This window comes from Protopterus annectens, chromosome 3.part0, assembly GCF_019279795.1.
Source record: "Protopterus annectens isolate FY-2018-M chromosome 3.part0, PAN1.0, whole genome shotgun sequence".
In the NCBI taxonomy this organism is placed as follows: Eukaryota; Metazoa; Chordata; order Ceratodontiformes; family Protopteridae; genus Protopterus; species Protopterus annectens.
Window position 1 is genome coordinate 1959044385 of NC_056731.1, and position 19449 is coordinate 1959063833.

At 40.9% G+C, this 19449-nt stretch overlaps 1 protein-coding gene across 1 annotated transcript in view; it reads left to right on the plus strand.

Annotated features, from left to right (window-relative positions):
* CCDC13 (coiled-coil domain containing 13) overlaps positions 1–19449 on the plus strand; it is a 977767-nt gene that overhangs the window by 503222 nt on the left and 455096 nt on the right. Inside the window, exon 10 of the mRNA XM_044066042.1 lies at positions 14897–15103. Within this exon, the coding sequence (XP_043921977.1) occupies positions 14897–15103 (207 nt within the window). The remainder of the gene's footprint in view (positions 1–14896; positions 15104–19449) is intronic.

The following is a 19449-nucleotide window of genomic DNA, read 5'->3' on the forward strand; positions in this document are numbered from 1 at the left end:
AAACAACAGCTAGAGCTACCTGGGTTATTTTGTGATCATAACCTATTTTAACCAGATTTACTCATGTTTTTCAAGCACATTCAATTTGCACATACCAAGTCACATAGCCAGCTTTTTTTAGACAGTTAATGTGACATTAAGTTGTACATTCTCCTGTTGTGGAAAACTGCATTGTGAACACCATCGACATACTCTACGTAAGCAGTTCTACAGGAGTTATAATCAGTTACACTGAAGTCAGACTCACTAGATAGTTAAACAGTTACTAAAACAATTAATCTGATAACAATTTTCATTCTATCCTCAACTGTTGGGTTTGGGTGTGATCCTTGAATCCAACTCAGCCATTACTAAAGCTCATAGCCACCAAAAATCTCTTAAGCTCCTCCCTTACCACAATGTACCAACCCTTAACATACCTCAGATCTCGTTTGCTGCTCTAAACAAAAAGATGTGGTCAACCTTAGCTCTTGAGTTTTCTCAGATAAGTGTCTTTCTTTAGCAATAGTTTCTCCTTTTCTATTGTAAATCTTATTATTATATCAGTCCCTTATGCCTCTTACACTTAGTGTAATATTTTAATACCATTGTTGGCAATTCTTTCCTTTTTTTTTTGCTATTCTTACAATGCTAGTGTAGTCTCTAATACCATTGCTGGTATGTACTTTTTCCCTTTATTCACCTTTAAAAAAAAGTTTCCTTTTTCTTACTTTAACTTTTTCTTGTTGCCGGTATGTCTGAAAATGGATCTTCCGGATTTAAAAACTGTCAAAAGTGTGGGCAAAAACTGCCCATTTCAGATGACCATATCTTATGTGTTTACAAGAGGACTGTGTAATTTGTAAGAACTTCAGTCCTAGAGCAGTAGCCAACAGGAAGAATAAATTAATATTAAAGGGTTGCTTCTGTCTACCTTTGGTGAAGGATTTTCTGAGGCTCAATCCCCCAAATCAAAAACTAAGGAGTCTCTGACTAAGTTTCTAAGACCCTCTACTTCCTCAACTCCATCTTTAGAGCCACCAAAGAAAAAGCCAAGACTAGATCTGAAACCTGTTCAGATCCACTCTCCTTCAGATCTGACCAAGAAATTGATGGCTCCAAGTACTCTGGCTCTGACAAAAAAAATCAATGGATCCAAGTTCTTCAGATCTTAAGATCCTCCTTAGGACTAAATACTCAAGAACATTGGACTCTGAGATTTTCAGAGCCATCTCTGCTTCTTGGAGCTTCTGCGTTGGATAGCTCAGCTCAGATTTCCTCCTTGGGGAGATTGCTTTTGAGGCAGAGGGAGGCAAAGGTCTAGAAGCTTGCCTTCTCAGAGCCAATGTCTTCCTCCTCTCTGGAGTGATCTGCCTTTGAGGTATTGACAAGAGTGTTCTCTGCTCCTACAGGATGGACAGATCAACCTCCTCAGGTCTCCAATCAGGTTTCCAGATGTCTCTGTGCTTAGAGCCACATCATTCTATGCCACAGTGATAGCCAGCTTAAGGTCCCCAGACCACCCAGCAGGGTTTTACAATCTATTCCGACAGTTCACTGGAACATCGAACTGAGGAAGTCCCTAGGAAGAAGAAGTGCAAAAGAAGGCACTTAAGAGTCTCTGCAAGAGTCAGTCACTGAGGATACTGATTTAGATGAGGGAGAAGTGTCCCCATGATCACCTCAAAAGGATGTAAGATTTGGAGACATCCTTTAGATCCTTAAGCAGAGAGTTGATTGGTCCTCCAGCAATCCTTCACCAGAGGAATCAGTATTTCTGGAGGCCTTTGGAGCTGGCTTGTCTACCTCATAGGTTATTCCACCCACTGATGAGCTTATTGATTTGGTCTCTAGGCAGATGTGGAAGGAACCTGACTCAGCTGAGCCAGTCCCTAAAAGGCCAGATCTAATGCTGGCTCCACCTGTCGGGAAATAATTCTAGAGTAAGGGGGTACCCATGGATATCATGGTTATGATAGTGGCCACCTAGAAGGAAATTGCTGAATAAAGTTCATCTGTTCATCCCCCTAACAGGGAGGCTAGGGCAATGTACAGATATGGGAAGTGGATATATGCATCACTATCCTTTTCCCTTAGGTTTCTGTACTATTTGGCATGTTTTCCTAGACGACAAAGGGACTCAGTCAAGAAACTTTCAAAATCCCTTTCTGGCACCATTACTGCTGAGGCTCAATCATCAGTTGCCTACTCTCCAATCCATTTCATATTCATCCATGAGACTTATCTCACTTGCATCCAAAAGTGCCTCAAGGGCAGCGGGTTCAGACATATCCATTAGGAGACATGCCTGAATGCACTTATGTGATTTTGTGGAGCCTTTCAAGTCCTTGTTCATCAATGCACCCTTTGACGGCAGTTTGTTGTTTGGTCCAAAAGTGAAGGACACACTCTTCAGGTGTGAAAAGGATGGAAATGCCTTCTCTGTATTGGGTGTATGTTTTTCTTCCCCTCAAAGATCCTTTTCTAGGAAACAATGAAGTAGTCAAGAAATGTGGTTCAGAACGTCCCAGGGTCCTTTCCAGGGCACACATACAGATAGTTCCCCTAGAGGCAGAGGAGGGAACTCTAGTGGATGGTGCTGCCCATGTGTCAGAGGAGGCCTGCAAAGCCAGGGGTCCAGAGATTCTTTCTCTGATAAACCCTATCAGGGCTCCTGAAAGGAGGCCTAGTTGTCCCCATCTGGAGGCAATCAGTGGTCAACTATCCCTGCACTAGTGAGCTTGGGAAGATATAACAAGAGATACTTGGGTGCAGAGGATTATTTTCAGAGGTTATATAATTCCATTTTGTCTTTCACCCCCAAATGTATGCAGAATTTCCAATGTTCCACCCAGTCAGAGGAAGCAGTAGCACTAGAAATACAAAAGCTGTTAGAAAAAAAGAGTCAAACAATAGGTTCCACTAGACCAGATAGAATCCGGAACGTACTCAAGATTCTTTTTGGTGCCAAAGAAAACAAGGGTCTGGTGACCAATTTTGGATCTCAGCATGTTGAACAAGTCAGTTCGACATACAATGTATTGGATGGTCATGGTTCAGTCCATTCTACCCTTTCTGGGCAAGGACGACTGTATGTACTCAGTAGACCTTCAGGATGCATACTATCACATAAAAATGAACAGACAATCCAGAAGGTACTTAAACTTGTGGCTGGGAGCCAGTCACTATTAGTTCAGAGCACTGCCCTTTGGCCTCACCACAGCCTCCAGGGTGTTCACCAAATACATGACAGTGGTGAGGCTGCAGGGGTTTCTGAGTGTTTCCATAGCTAGATGACTGGATCATTACCACCCCAACCAAGCATCTGTTAAAAAAAGCAAGAGATCAGGTACTTCAGATTTGTTCTCAACTAGGGATAACCATAAGTTATGAAAAGTCTCAGTTACAACCAACTTAAACCGTGGAATTCATAGGAGGAGTCTTCAACATGATATCAGTGACAGCTTCTCTTCCTCTCTCAAGAGTGCAGACTATCAGATTCCAGGTCAGGAAAATAATTTGTAATACCAAAATTTCAACCCAGTTGATCCTTGATGCCTTGGGGTCAGTGTCAACTGCAATAATGTTAGTTCCTCTATCAAGATTTCATATCAGAATTCTTCAATGGATGCTAGCAACTTAGTGGTCAATTTTTTACCAGTGCATGTCAGTACAAATATGAATCACTCAGGCATTCAAGGGATACCTGTGGTGGTGGATTCAGTCAGCTCAAGTTCTACCAGGTTGTCCTTTCATTCTCCCTCAACCCAAAACTATAGTGACCACGGACACTTCCCATATTGGGGGGGCACTTCCTGGGGAAAACAGTCCAAGGCACTTGGTACCTTGAAAAGGCCAACTTGTATATCAGTGTCCTAGAGATGAGAGCAGTTATTTTATCTTTGCAGGTCTTCCAAGATGTTGTCCATTTGGAGACAATTGCGATTCAGTTAGACAATATGTCAGTAGTTTGGTAAATTAACAAACATGGAGGAACCAGATCTTACCCCATGTGTCGAGAAGCACTCAGAGTGTGGCAATGGGTGATCTCATCCAACTGCTTTCTAATAGCAATGTACATTCTGGTGAAGTCAATGTGATAGCAGAAAAATTGAGCAGGTTCATTCTTCTACCTCACAAGTAGTCTCTCAACATGAAAGTTCTTCTGTCAATGGGGCCAACCTTGCTGCAATCTTTTTGCTTCTCCCCTAAACATAAAATGCAGCAGCTGCTTTGCCCTAATCCCCTGTCTGGGAGAATACTGAGGGATGCTCTGCTCCATGACTGGCCCGCTGGTTTACTTTATGCTTACCCTCAAATTCCACTAATTCCAAAATTCCTGCAGAAAGCTGCCAGGTTGATGAGCAGTCATCTTGATTTCACCTTATTGGCCTTGACAGATTTGATTACCCTTCCTATGACCTCATCTGCTTTACCAACCTTGGATTTTGGATCTGATTCTAGACCTCCTGTCTCACCCGACAGGTATAATTCATCCGGATATCTCAAACCTCAAGCTGATAGCATGGTTTCACCAATTCCTTTAACAGCCAGACAACCACCGCTGTCTTCCCCATCTGTCATATTTTTTTACCTTCTCATAAGCCTTCTGCAAGAAAACTTTACACAAGTACATGGAAAAGGTTTGTTTGCTTGGCATAACAAAAACACATTGACTGGAGGGATAGGTTCCTGATCCAGAGACTCCCCAGACTCTGGAATAGATTGCCCATACATGTCAAGCAGAGTGCCTCTTTGGACCTCTTCAAGAGGAACCTTGATGATTGGATGGGAGAAAGGAAATTCATCCCAGGGATCACGTCAGTCGCCCTGCTAGACAGGGGTCCAGGAAAGTAAATAATGTGGGAAGAAATAGCCAGGGAATTGTTATGGCTAGGCTTGTATAGGCCCTAGGGCTGATAGCCTAGTACCAACCTATGAACCTATGAACCTATGAACCTTCTTAGCTCTTGTACATAGTATACTTGAATTTTTGGCAACAGTTTTTAATGAGAGAGTTAGGTCCTCAAAGATTAAAGTTCATATTAGATTTGAGAATTCTTCTGTAGCTTCTTCTAAACTTTGTAAAGCATTTTTGAGAGGCACATTCCTGCTGAGACTCCTGTATAAAGATCCCACTCCACCATGAAATTTGGACTTGGTACTGCAGGTCGTACTTCATTCTCCCTTTTAAACAGCAGCTCAATGTGATCTTAAGTTCCTGACCTGGAAAACTATCTTTCTAGTGGCTACTATCTCTGCTAGAAGAATTTCAGAACTTCTAGCATTGTCCTCTAAACTTCCCTACTTGGTCTTTCTTAAGGATAGTCACGTTATGTACCAACACTTCTTTCCTTCTTAAGGTGTTGTCAGAATCCAAAATGAATCAATCCATTAATTTGCCATTTTTCTTTCCTAAATTTGCAAATAAAGGTGAATGTATGTTGCACAGACAATTACATTTTTACTTACACAGGACAAAACAAATTAGGAAGACAGGTCAATTATTTCTGTCCTTTGCAGATTCTAGATTGGGCAAACCAGTTGCAAAGGTAACTTTAGCTAGATGGCTGATGGACTGCATATCATTCACTTATAACAAGTTGAGTCGAACCTTAACAAAACCTTAAAGAGGCAACTCATCTAGGTCCATGGCAACTTTTTCAGTGTTTCTTTCTAGAGCTTCAATGGATGATATATGTGCAGCTGCAACTTGGGCAAATCCTCATACCATTTTCACTCATTATAAACTGGATCTGGTCTTGAGGGGAAGAGCAGCCTTTAGTCAACTGTACTCAGGAATATTCTTCCTTAGAGTCCACCCGAGCTTTTAGGTAGCTGGGGACTCTGTCCCAACAGTTGAGGATAGAATGAAAATTGACAACATCAGATAAAAAGTTATGTACTCACCATAATGCTCCATCTGTGTTGCCCATTTTCATTTTTCCTCAATTTCTCACTCACCAACCCCCAACCCCTTTTCATTATGAATTTATGGAAGAATGAGAGACTATAAGGACACCAATGTCCTTAATACTGAGCTCCAGATATGGCCTTTCTGTTAAGGAAAGTTATAGTAGGTCCTTTTAGTTTATGTAAAACAGAAAACAAGATCTGAGGTATGTTAGGGGTTGGTGCATTATTAGTAAGGGAGGATGTGACACTGCCAACCCAATATGTGGAATTTTGTAAATATTCATATGTCATTTGTGAATATTAATATGATTCATATGCTTGTTTTACAAATGTAAGAGAGATATATGTTATGTGTATATTAAACTACTAGTGCAGAAGTGTGTGTTGAACAGGGTTTGTACTGTACTGAGCTCCCATGATGTGACCACAGTGTACCCTACTGGAAAAAATCAGAACTGTATATAAACTATATACCTGTGCAAGTGTATGTTTTAATAGTAGAAGCCGGAACATGCAGCGTTAACTTGCAAAACTCTAAGAAAATAAGTTGAAATTATTTTACGATTGTGTTTATCTCTCAGTTTCTCTGGAGGAGACAGGACATCTAGAGCTAGAAGTTTATTCTATTGTCTTGAAACAGAAATAATTACTAGGTTTAAAATGTAAAGTGTTTTATTGTTTTGTGACTTCCTAGCAGCTGCACATCTAAGAGATAAGTATTTTTACACAGAGATGTTAATATCTGGTTAGCCTGGGAAATGAAGACAGGTAACAAAAAGTGATGTCATCCAGGCTAACACAGCAGTAAAATGTGATATTGATTTAAGAACTCTGAGAGAGAGAGAGAGAGAGAGAGATTGAGAGAGAGATCAAGAGACTTGCATTTTGTATCTTGCCTTGGATCTAGCAAGGACATCCACTTATCTGCGTTTGCCTTGCTAATAGTAAGTAACAAGGGTACAGTGATTTCTCTTTGATATAGATAGGAATATAGTAAAGATTAGTTTAGATGTTTTCTGTATTTATTTGAGACTGTCCTACAATGTTGTTTTAAAATATTGCCTGTGATTCTGAACTCTGAAGTGACTGTGTTGGTTGATTGAGTATTGCCTTGTTCTTTTATTATTTATTATTAAATATATTTAAACCTATCTTTGTGGTTGATGTTTGTGAGACATATTTAATCTCTTAGAGTGCTTGCATATGTATTTGGTGACACTGTACAGGCCAGTCTTAAATAGCCTTGCATGTCTTGGTCACACTTATCATTTGGATAATAATAATATTACACAATAGGATTGTTCACCCTTTGTAAAGGCCTTCTAGTAGCTGATAAGTATGGGTTGGTGGCAGTGATAACTACCTTATAGTCTGGGCAGAAGGGGGCATAGCTAGTAAACCAGTGTCAGCCTTCCCCAGGAGTGTCTGTGTGTTTGTATATAAATAAAATCTCAAAGTGTGTGTGTGTCAGCTACTTGGGCAGGAACACGAAGCACTGGTTGGACAGAGAGGGTGCTGGAAGTCTTGGCTTGACCCCTCAGCTGATATCTTTGCCCTATAGCTGTGCCAGTGGGGAGTCTTATTGGGGATCTGGAGAAAGAGGGAGAAACCAGCCCCAGACTGATTGTGATCTCTATGTGCTCTTAAGGGAAATTGTACTTTACTGTGAGTGTACTTGTCATCCTCCCATTGTGCACGACCATCACCATTGCCAGTGGTGAGATTTGAGGATCCTTGATTACTGAGCCATTGCAGGGGTGTCACAGAGGAGCTCAAGAGCTTTTTGGTGGTCACTATCTTTACTAAGAGCTGAGTCAGATCTGAGGAGTGGATCTGAGCCCAACAGTTAAGAAAGAATGAAAAACAGACACACAGATGGAACGTTATGGTTAGGTACACAATATTTTTTGTTAATGAAAAGATAGCTGGCCTATAATTAGTAGTTGTCACCTTGACAGCTCTCCTTTTACAGATAACCTTTTATATGCTGGCAGATCATAAGATCTTTACATCTGTCAATGTATGCGGGCAGAGTATTGACACCTGCTAAAGTATAAATGAGGGAAATATCTTATTTTAAGCCAGATCTGGTATAACAATTATTATTTTATGCATTCTGTTTTTGAAGCATGGGCAATTAGTTTGCTTAATATGGTGACACAATGAACTCATATAATATACTAGACTTAAATATGGTTGCTCATTCAGAGATATCCAGACACTGAAATGCATAGCAATTAGATACCCTGTATGGTACCTCTCAGCTGCTGTGACTTAAGCATAGCACTATGATTTTTTTTTTTTTTGCCTTCAAAGTTAGGTTTACTCAGTGTTTCTTCATAAAACTGCACTTGCTTAAAGATATTTTGAAAATGGCCTTGTGTAAGTGAATGTTCCTCTTTCTTGAGCTACAAAGTAGTGTTATCGTGATTTCTGTTATGTGGCTTAGTGTCAACACTTTTAACAAATCTGACTTTATATATTAATAATCTTGATGTTTTGACTGACTCAGCCAGTCAGAGCATTTGCGTTCATAAAACCATTTTCTAAGGATAATTGTCAGCTATAATTCATTTTGAAATATGACCCATCATACTTATTCCTGTTGTTTCTACCATTTTTGAAAAACAAACTCTACTTTTAGGTACTCCTTTTGACAGAGAGGGGAAACTGACAATAGGGTTAATTCTTCAAGCACTTTAACACTCAGAGCCATACCTTTCAACTTCTTTGCACAATAATTCCAGACAAATCCAAAAGTAATAGAAGGGCAAATGTCCAAAATCAGGGATATTTTTTAAACATTGCTCTAATTCATTTAGAAAGTTAATAGAACAGGTTTTACATCCACATATACTTTTGGAGAGTAAAAGGTGTTAAACTTCAATTACTGGTAATATTGAATGAGTGTAATCCTCAGTGATTAACTTAAACAATCAGTGGATTTTAAGAGGGATAGGGCAAAATATGAAACAAAATCAGGGACAGTTGAGAGATACACAAGCCCAAGCAGAGCTCCACGTGGTCCTGCAGAGGGGTCCTGGCAACAGAGAACTGAAAGAAGCGAACACTTTCCAGATTTAAGTATTTTTTGGCTTTTTTTATCTGCATTGTTCTCTCTGGCTTTCATTTAACTAGCTATAACTGTTTTTGTGTCTATCTGCTGATTTCTGAAGTATCTGCACTTAAAAGTAGCATTTTGGTCGACTCTGGTCGATTAATACTGTTTTTTTGTTAATTTAACTGCTGAGGCTGCCCACTAAAGTGTGCTAGCCTGTGTAAATCGATTTTACTGTTTGCTTAATTGCATTTCTGTGTGCTTTCCTGAAAAACAAAAAAATACTCCTTGTTTTCCCGCCTTTGCTCGACTAGTTTGGACCAGTATACAGGCTTTGCTGTATTCTGGGCTGTGTGTAGTTCCTGTGTTGGCCATTGCCTTACTTGGATAGAAGGAAGTTTCTGAGCTCACCAGTGGGAGTGGGGAGCCTTGAGCAGCCTATCTGTCCCTGGAGGAGTGGCATCAGCACTTGAGCTGTAAATTATTGGTTGCTTTGGACCATTTGTAGCTCTTTTCAAGTTCCCTGTATAAAAATCCGCCTCAGGGCGTTTTTTTCTGGCTATATACCCAAGCAGAGCTCCACGTGGTCCTGCAGAGGGGTCCTGGCAACAGAGAACTGAAAGAAGTGACCACTTTCCAGATTTAAGTATTTTTGGCTTTTTATCTGCATTGTCCTCTCTGGCTTTCATTTAACTAGCTATAACTGTTTTTGTGTCTATCTGCTGATTTCTGAAGTATCTGCACTTAAAAGTAGCATTTTGGTCGACTCTGGTCGATTAATACTGTTTTTTGTTAATTTAACTGCTGAGGCTGCCCACTAAAGTGTGCTAGTCTGTGTAAATCGATTTTACTGTTTGCTTAATTGCATTTCTGTGTGCTTTCCTGAAAAAACAAAAAAAAAATACTCCTTGTTTTCCCGCCTTTGCTCGACTAGTTTGGACCAGTATACAGGCTTTGCTGTATTCTGGGCTGTGTGTAGTTCCTGTGTTGGCCATTGCCTTACTTGGATAGAAGGAAGTTTCTGAGCTCACCAGTGGGAGTGGGGAGCCTTGAGCAGCCTATCTGTCCCTGGGAGAAGTGACCTCAGCACTTGAGCTGTAAATTATTGGTTGCTTTGGACCATTTCTAGCTCTTTTCAAGTTCCCTGTATAAAAATCCGCCTCAGGGCATTTTTGCGCGGTTGGGCGCATAGCGCAGCAGCGGTTATACAGGTTTAAACTATTTCTGGCTCCGCCAAGTCTGCTCTTCAATTTTTCACTTAGAAGCTCTACTCAGTCTATTTAGCTGTATATATTAGCACTTGTTTTCGGGACTTCTAGTCTTAGCAAGCACTCTTATAATAAAGTAAGCACTCTTATACTAAAGTAAGCACTACAGCCATCCACTACCCCCTGTGAATACCCACTTCCCTTAAAGGCACAGCACTCCTTATAATATTCTAGTATGTCGTGTGGTAGACCACTAGCATCCTCTCTTGTTCAGCTGGTTAACCTGGGAATCTTAAGACAATGTTACAGTTGTCTCATGTACACAGACAACTCTCTCCTCCTTCCTACTAACACAAATACTTGTGAGAGATGCAACTATATAGCCAGACTGGAGGCTGAACTCTCTCAACTCAGGACTGGCAAGACCAGACAGGAGGAGAAGGTACCCACACCCAAAGCAAAACCGGTCACACATAAAACCACCACCACTACAAACCAAACACATAAGAACACAAAGACATACTCGGAGGCTCTTATAAAAAACTTACCAAAACAACAGAGGCCTCCAAAGCAGACACCCAGAAATACACCCCCACAAAACGTAAAACCTACAACACATACCTCAAACAACAGGTGTGTCACACAATCACAGCCCCTAAGGCAAAATACTATGCCAGAGACATTAGTAATAGGTGACTCTATAGTCAGACACACCGATGTTCCACTTACCAGGCTGAATAAGGAGAGGGTAACGGTGAGCTGCCTATCGGGGGCTAGGATCCGCCACATTACACACGCACTCAGGTCACTCCAAAGCAAGTACAAGTATGATGCAGTCATTGTCCATGCTGGTGTGAATGACCTGAGACGTACCTCCCTGGACTACATGAAAAGAGACATTGAGGAGCTCTCCGATTATGTAGCCCAGACTGGTATGACCCTGACCCTGAGCAGCATCCTGCCTTCACCAAGAATGATGCCTCAGTACAAAGACAAAATGATCAGTTTTAACAATTGGCTTAATCACTGGTGTCATTCTAGGGGGATCCAATGTCTGTCAGCCTGGGATGACATGCTGGACAAGCTGCGTTGCGCAAGGGATGGCTTGCACCTGTCACCACTGGGCTTCCGGATACTGGCCAAGGCTCTTGCCACCCCCATAGTGCCTTTTTTAGGCAATGCTCAAAAGACAAATCAACCTCCGTAAAAAACAAAAATGGAATAAAATTAAGGGTAATGCTGCTCAACGCCAGAAGTCTAAATCTCAAGATGCAGGCACTCGAAGCACTTCTCAGTATGGAGAACATCGATGTCTGTGCAGTAACTGAAACCTGGTTCAAGGCTCCTGAGAGCACTCCAGCACCACCAGGCTATACCTCATATCATGCTTTTCGGCCTCAAGTTCCAGGCCGAACCACAAAGGGAGGGGGAGTGTCCATTTTCATAAAGGACACCTACACCTCTCGATTGGTGGCTACCCATGAAGCATCAGAAACCATACAAGTTTTACTCACCATAGGCAAAACTGCCATACAACTGGTCACATGTTATAGAACACCCTCCCAATCCCAGGAATCCCATCAAGCATTCCTAAAAACACTGGAGGATATGAATGTCACACCAAACACCATCATATTGGGTGACTTCAACTACCCCAACATAGACTGGGCCCACTATTCTAGCCCTAACACCCTAGCCCAAAGATTCCTGGAATTCATTAACTCAAATGCTATGGAGCAACTGGTCACTTTTCCTATGAGGAGAGATAATATACTTGACCTGATTATCACAAACATGGGGTCCAAATGCTCCGCACTGGATATAAACCCCTCACTAGTAAGATCTGACCATAAACTGATCACGTTGGATGTACATATCCCACCCCCCCAGAACAAAAGACTACAGTGAAAAATTTTTCAAAAGCTGACTTTACACTCCTTAAGTCAGAAATGATATCCTTTAAGCCTACTGGGTTAATGGAAACCACATCCCAAAATGCTGAATCCTACACAACAGCCTTCTACGGACATCTCCAAGAATGCATGGATCAAGCAATCCCAACTAAAACCAAGACCCTCTCCACCAAGGGAAAACGCCGGTTTGGTGGACCCCGGCTATAAACAAACTGTACAACAAAAGAAGGAAGCTACTGCAGGACAAAGCCAAATCCCACAAGGGAAAGGCTTCCCTGATCAGCACAAGTAAAAAACTACGTTCTCTCATAAAAACATCTAAAGCCAACTTTGAGAGAAAGATTGCCAAGGATACCAAAGACAATCACAAGGCCTTCTTCAATTATGTCAGAACCTTGGGAGGAAATTCTGAGATATGCTCTGAGATGGAACATAACGACAAAAAATTCACTGACCCTACCGACATTGCCAATATTCTGGCAGATAGGTTCAGTGCAAATTTCTCCCCTCCCTCACCCCCTAAAGATGTAGTAATTATCCCTGCTGAATGTAACCTACCTGTCATCTCAGACATACAGGTGAAATCAGCACTCAACAAAGCAAAAAACACAGCATCTATGGGACCCGATGGTATCCCCGGTTGCGTGTTACGTGAACTTCAAGATGAACTAAACCCGCACCTAAAAACGCTATTCAATCTTAGCCTCACTACAGGATATGTACCTGAACACTGGCACACAGCAACAGTGGTCCCACTCCACAAAGGGGGAAATTCTACTGACCCTGGTAACTAACGCCCCATAAGTCTGACCAGCCTGGTCTGCAAGGCTATGGAAAGAATCATCATGGAACTCCTAAATGGCAATATTGGAGATCTGCAGACCCTTGATCCCACCCAGTTCGGTTTTGTAAAAGGCAGATCCTGCCTCTTAAACCTGGTTGACTTCTTCGAGACAGTCACTAGTGCCATCGACGAGGGCAAGGCTGTCCACACTGCCTACTTGGACTTGGCTAAAGCCTTTGACACGATACCACACTCTGGCATCATAGACAAGCTCAGCAGCCTAAATGTAAATCCATATGTCACAAGATGGGTAGCAAACTGGCTAAAAACAGAACCCATAAGGTCAAAATTGCTGGAGCCATGTCAGACTCAAAACCAGTCACGAGTGGTGTCCCACAGGGCACAGTCTTGGGACCACTCTTATTCGGCATTTACTTCTCGGATGTGAAAGCAAATATGGGAGGATTATGGCTGACAAAATTTGCAGATGACTGCAAACTGGGTGCCATAGTTGATTCACCTGCTGACACACACATCCTACAGAAAGGTCTCACTGAAATGGACAACTGGTGCCGGAATCATGGCCTCAAACTTAACACCAAGAAATGTATAGTCATCCCCTTTGGGAAAAACAAAGTACCCACAAATTATCACATAGACAATAACCCACTGAGTACAGAAGAAGTAATCAGAGACCTGGGGACTCAAGTCGATAGTGACCTCTCCTTTGACAACCATGTTGCCAAAGTGGTCAGAAAGACATTCTACCCTGCCCATCTCATCATGAAGGGATTCCCATCCAGATCAAAGGAGGTCATTGTACCTCTATATTCCTCCCTTGTCAGGCCCATGATTGAATATAATGCTCCATTTGGGATGTATCTCACCCGGCACATGCAACAACTGGAAAGACCCCAGAAGTACCTCACCAAGAGGATCATGGGTCTCAAATATGTGCCTTATCCAGCTAGATTAAAGAAACTCCAGCTCTATTCAGTAGCATACCACCTGCTCAGAGGTGATTTGTGCCTAACATATAGGGCCATGTCCAACCAAGAACTGATGGACATGCTCCATCTCAAAAATCCAGATCCACCAGAACCACGCGAGCTAAAGATTTCAACCTCTGCACAAATATGAATAAAACATGCTGGAGGGATAGATTCATAACACAGAGGTTACCCATACTCTGGAACAAAATCCCAGTTCATGTGAGACAGAGCCCTTCATTGGCACTGTTCAAGAAAAATCTCGATGCATGGATGGGAGATCGTAAGTTTACCCCGGGAGTCACCTCAGTGTCACTACTAGACAGAGGTATAGTTTACTAAATAATGGGGTCCCACATGTGTCACTACTAGAGAGGCGCAACTATATAATACGGGGTGGCGTAAGCCACATCATTGTTGGCTAGGCTTGTAAATGCCCCAGGGCAGATAGCCTAGTACACTACTATGAAACTATGAAACTATTTAGTGTGTATGCTGTTTTGCCAGAAGACTTTGAGGGAGGGAATACTAGTAGGTCTTGGGAAGTGACTTAAAAAACCTAGCTGCTATCCTGTGGGATTCACTACCTTCTCAGCAACATCTAATAATGCTTTTAGGAGGGTTTCCTAAAATGCCATCTGTTAAAAAGACTGCATTTATACCTTCAGCAGGGAATTCACTTAAATATAATTTCAAAACTTTGACTTAAGAAACCTTTAGGTGTCTTAATGTTTTAACAGTTTTGCAAAAATGTGAATTTTTGTATTATTTGTTCTGATTGAGAATAGCATTAAAACTAGATCATCCATTGCATACATTTGTAACACTCAGCTGACCAGCTTTATAAATCCTTCTCCACTCTCCAAACCTATTTTAAGCTTAAAATTCAGCAACTAAAACACTGCTATTGTTATAAACAATTGATCTTATCAACCTTTATAATTACTTGCTGTCATATGCAGTGGTTACTGCAGACACCCAAACTGCACTGATATTGTAATGTGGATTGTAGTATTCTTACAGTTTTCTTGCACCATTCATTTTCCCAGAAACAACATAAGCAGCTACAAGACGTGCTAGCTCGCTTCAGTCAACAGGGGCAGAAGAGCAAGGAGAGCCAGCAGTTCTTGGAGCAGCAGTTAAACAGTGAAACACAGAAGCAGGGATCACTTGTTGCACGGCTCAAGCAGATGGTCGCTGAACGGGAGTCCAAAGTGAAGGAGCTAGAAGAAGAGATCAAGCAACTAACAATAAAGGTAAGCAAAATATGAAGGAGTTATTTTCCTATAAAGAAGAAATTACTTGTGTTAAAGTATTTTTGACTGAGTCAATTTCAATTTTGGTAACTATGTAGACATGCAAAAATATCCCTCCAAACCAAGTAGAAGGCAGCTGTAGCAAGTGATAGTAGCCAGACAACTCCAATTTGAATGTAAAAAAATGTTAATAACGTAGTGTAAGCACTTTCATAACATCAGTTACTTCCTCAGACGCATAAAAACAGCGCATAAGCATCACATATATATACATCAAACACATGTAAGGAAACTAATCATGTTCCACATATTTCCCTCCATTTTTAAAAACCTATAGACCAATTAAGATTTAAAAGGACAACAACTGAAAGAACAAATGTGCATGTAAAAAACTCCGTACATTAAAATACATTGGTAGATTGTTCTACCAAACTATGTAAAGAGCATGTATTAGTATATATATATGTATAGCCCATACAATTCATCTTAATCAGACATAATAATTCATCTTTTGATTCTCCTTCCCTTTAACACAGGTTTCAAGGGGACCATACCATTCAGTCCAGAGCCCCTATGGGCTCCCATGCGTAGGATCCATTTTAACTCTTGTGTTTCAGTTTTATTAGTTATATCCCGTTCTATGACTCTCCTGTATAACCTGCAAGGCCTGAAATTTAAATTGATGACTCCCTTCTTCAGTCAATGCATGTTTAGCTACAGCACTACACTCATGTTTCATCCTTGTACAGTAATCATGGTCCCTAATTCTTTCCCTTAGCCTGCGATTTGTTTTGCCTATATAAAACTTGAAACAAGTGGTGCAGTGGGCAATATATACCAGGTTTTTTGTATTGTAATCAGCTTTACACCTTAGGTGCCACAAATATCCAGTATCAGGGTGTCTAAAATATCTAGATTCATCTATGAATGAACAGTAACTGCACTTCCCACATGCCAGAGTTCCAAAAAGATCATTTCCCTCTGGTAAAGGCACCCTCGAGTAGCATAACTGCTGCTTCAAATTTAAACCATTCTTAAACATGTACCTAGGTTTCATGCCAACTATCTTGACAATTTCATCATCAGTTAGCAGAATATGCCAGTTCTTATTAATCACTTGCTTCACAGCCTGTAAACCCTGTGCATAAGGTAGTACAATTGGAACAATATTGACACCAGCCACTGTCCTATCACTCCTATCCCCTCCTCCTAATATATAGGGTCTACCTCTCCCTCCTTTATCTCTTTTCACGCATGCACAAGCACGCTTAACTTCATTACTAGAATAGCCTCGAGCGGTAAATGCCATTTCTAAATACTCAAGACCACGTTCAAAATCCTGCTGTAATGATGACAATCTAGAAACCCTGAGAGCTTGTCCCTCAACAATGTTGGGGAACATATGTGGTGGTGGATGCATACTACTCCTCTGCAAAAAAGAATGTTGGTAGCAATCCTTCCTATGTACACTAGTTTGTATCTCACCATTAGTTCTTGTAATGGTTACATCTAAAAAATGGATCTCATCAGGAGAACACTGGTATGTGAACCTAAGGAAACCACTGCTACTATTAAGGTTGTGCACAAATTCATGCAAAGATTTGCGGTCACCCTTCCAACAAATGAAAAGGTCATCTACGAACCTGCGAAAAAACTCCACATTGCTATCTTTGATGTACCTCTCCTCCCATTCTTTCATAACAATATTAGCATATACATTAGCACAACTGGTCCCCATCGCAACACCTGACCTTTGCCAGTAGTATTTATTGTCAAACAAAAAAACATGATATTCCAACACCATTTCCATCAACATACATGTAAAATCAGCTCTCATCTCATTATATGTCCCATTTTTCATTAAGCAGGCCTTAACCATCTCTAATCCTTCACTATTGGGGATACAAGTGAACAAGGATACTACGTCCAAGGTCAACATTAAATCGAACTCATTACCATTGCTTCCTACCAAGTAGTTATGTAAATCCAGCAAAAAATTCTCAGTATCTTTAAGTATCACCTCATAACCTTCAAGAACTTTTTAAGCTCTTTATCCAAGTGCACAGAAACATGTAGACATATTAAGAAGGAATTTACCCTTTTTCAAGGACAATCTGTGAAAACCAAAAATAAATTAAATGTATAAATAAGTGAAAATGGGCCTTTTATTGAACAAATATTTGATACTTCACATTTATCAGACGGTTCACTGAAATGTAGTTTCTTCAGAGGAAATATATTTGGTTTCTAAGTCACATAAGTGACAGATTTTACTTTTGCCCTAAGGCAGGGGTTTTAAATGAGAATACTTAGTGAGATTGTAAGAGTGGGTTCCTAAGCACAAAGTTTCAGTGGGCACAGCTGTCCACTTTCATGTGTCTTCTTTTATTACTCCAGCACTAAAATACATTTCAATACTAAACTCTGCTGTGACACGCAGTACTAAACTAGCCAGTGCTCAAATTATCAACAAGTGCTATGCATGTTCCTTTTACATACCAACTACAATATTACTAATGCTATCAAGTGATATTCACAATAACCGTGGTCCACCATCCCTACTTAAAACCATTTCCTTGATTCTTGATTTATGAACAATGCCAGTGATTTAAACACTGCACATATACATCACTGCAAGACGTGTCCAAAAATTTAAAATTATTGTTTTTATGTTAACCAGGGGCGGCTCATGTTATAGGACTGCAGGACTGCAGCCCTCCCACCTAAAAAACAAATAAAAATGAAACAGAGAAACACAAACACCGTAAAATTCCCGGACGCTCTAAAATAGATGGGAACACTCTCAGACTGCTTTCTCAGCAGTCTAGATAGGGGGAAAGGCATCTCGGCCCCAAGATGCCCAGCAGTCTGTGTGGCGGTGACGTCACGAAATGGAGGCACTCCAGACTGCAGCAGCAGCAGGCTGGACCAATCGGGGATTTGGACTGTTCGGGATGGACCAATCGAGTGAGGGATATTGGTGGCAAGGGATTTGGCTTATTGGCAAGGTAAATTTAGCTCGTAAGGTAAGCAGGCAAAGGGACTGTTATTTAGCTCATCGGCAAGGTGTGTGTGTGTGAAATGCCCCAGTTGCTATATATTGGTAGCTAGAGCAAACTCATGGTGGTGTGGTAGGGAATACCTCAGGCTTGAACACTGTACCTTGTATGCAGGTGTTAAGGGCCTGAATTCCTTACCCACCACCATTTGTAAAAAATTTCCAGATTTTTGCCTCATATTTGATCTGTTCTGTTCCTCATAATATCTGTGGTTTCTAAATGTTTAAATACTTAGATATTTCATGGTGCAGTGGTAGCATTGTTGCCTCACAGCTGCAGGTTTGATTCTTGGCTGGGGTGCCTTCTGTGTGGGGTCTGCATCTTCTCCCTGTGTTTGTGTGGGTTTGCTTTTGTGTTCTCCCATGTTACAAAGACATGTCGGCATTATTTCTTCCTGAGCCTCTGCTGAAAATTGTTTTTTTGTTCCAAGTCAGACTGTCCTGGTTAACAAATGTTAAATAAAATTGACAGGCATTTGAATTTCAGACTTAAGGTTTCTGAATGTTTAATTCTTTAAATATTTGATGGTGCAGTGGTAGCATTGTTGCCTCACAGCTATAGGTTTTCTGGTTTGATTCTTGGCTGGGGTGCCTTCTGTGTGGAGTCTGCATCTCCTCCCTGTGTTTGTGTGGATTTGCTCTGGTGTCCTGCCATTTTACAAAGACATGTGTCTGCAGTATTTCTCCCTGGGCTTCTGCTGAAAATAGTTTTTGTTCTGTCAGAAGTAAAATTGACAGGCATTTGAATTTCAGACTTCATATTCTTTGGAAAATACATAGTAACACAACCTTTTATTCTAGCAATTTTCTAAGTTTATAAGATGAATATTTGAAATTTGTCCCTATTTTTGGGACTGTATTCCCCCATTATTGGCTTCATCCAGGTTTTTTGTGCTAAGGTTGACAGCTATGGCAAGAACTGAATTCACTGAATATGTTTGAGGGCTGTATTCCCTCATTACTAGGTTTGTCCAGCTGTTTTGTGCTAAGAGGTTGACAGCTACGGTGAGAACTGAATTCACTAAATGATAGCCATTTAAGTTTCAGTCTTCCTCTCTTTCACAAAGCAGCTGATTTGGCATAGTGATATGTTGCTCTGACTGTTTTGCACAGGGACCTTGGCAGTAAACTGTATGGTGGTAACACAGCATTTTATTCTAGCAACTTTCCAAAATTATACAAGCAATGTTTAATGTGTCCTTGGTTTTTGACCCCCCCCCAATACATTTTGGCTTTTTCCAGATTTCTTGTGCTGCGAAGTTGAGATGCAGTTGAGTATTGAGTAGAT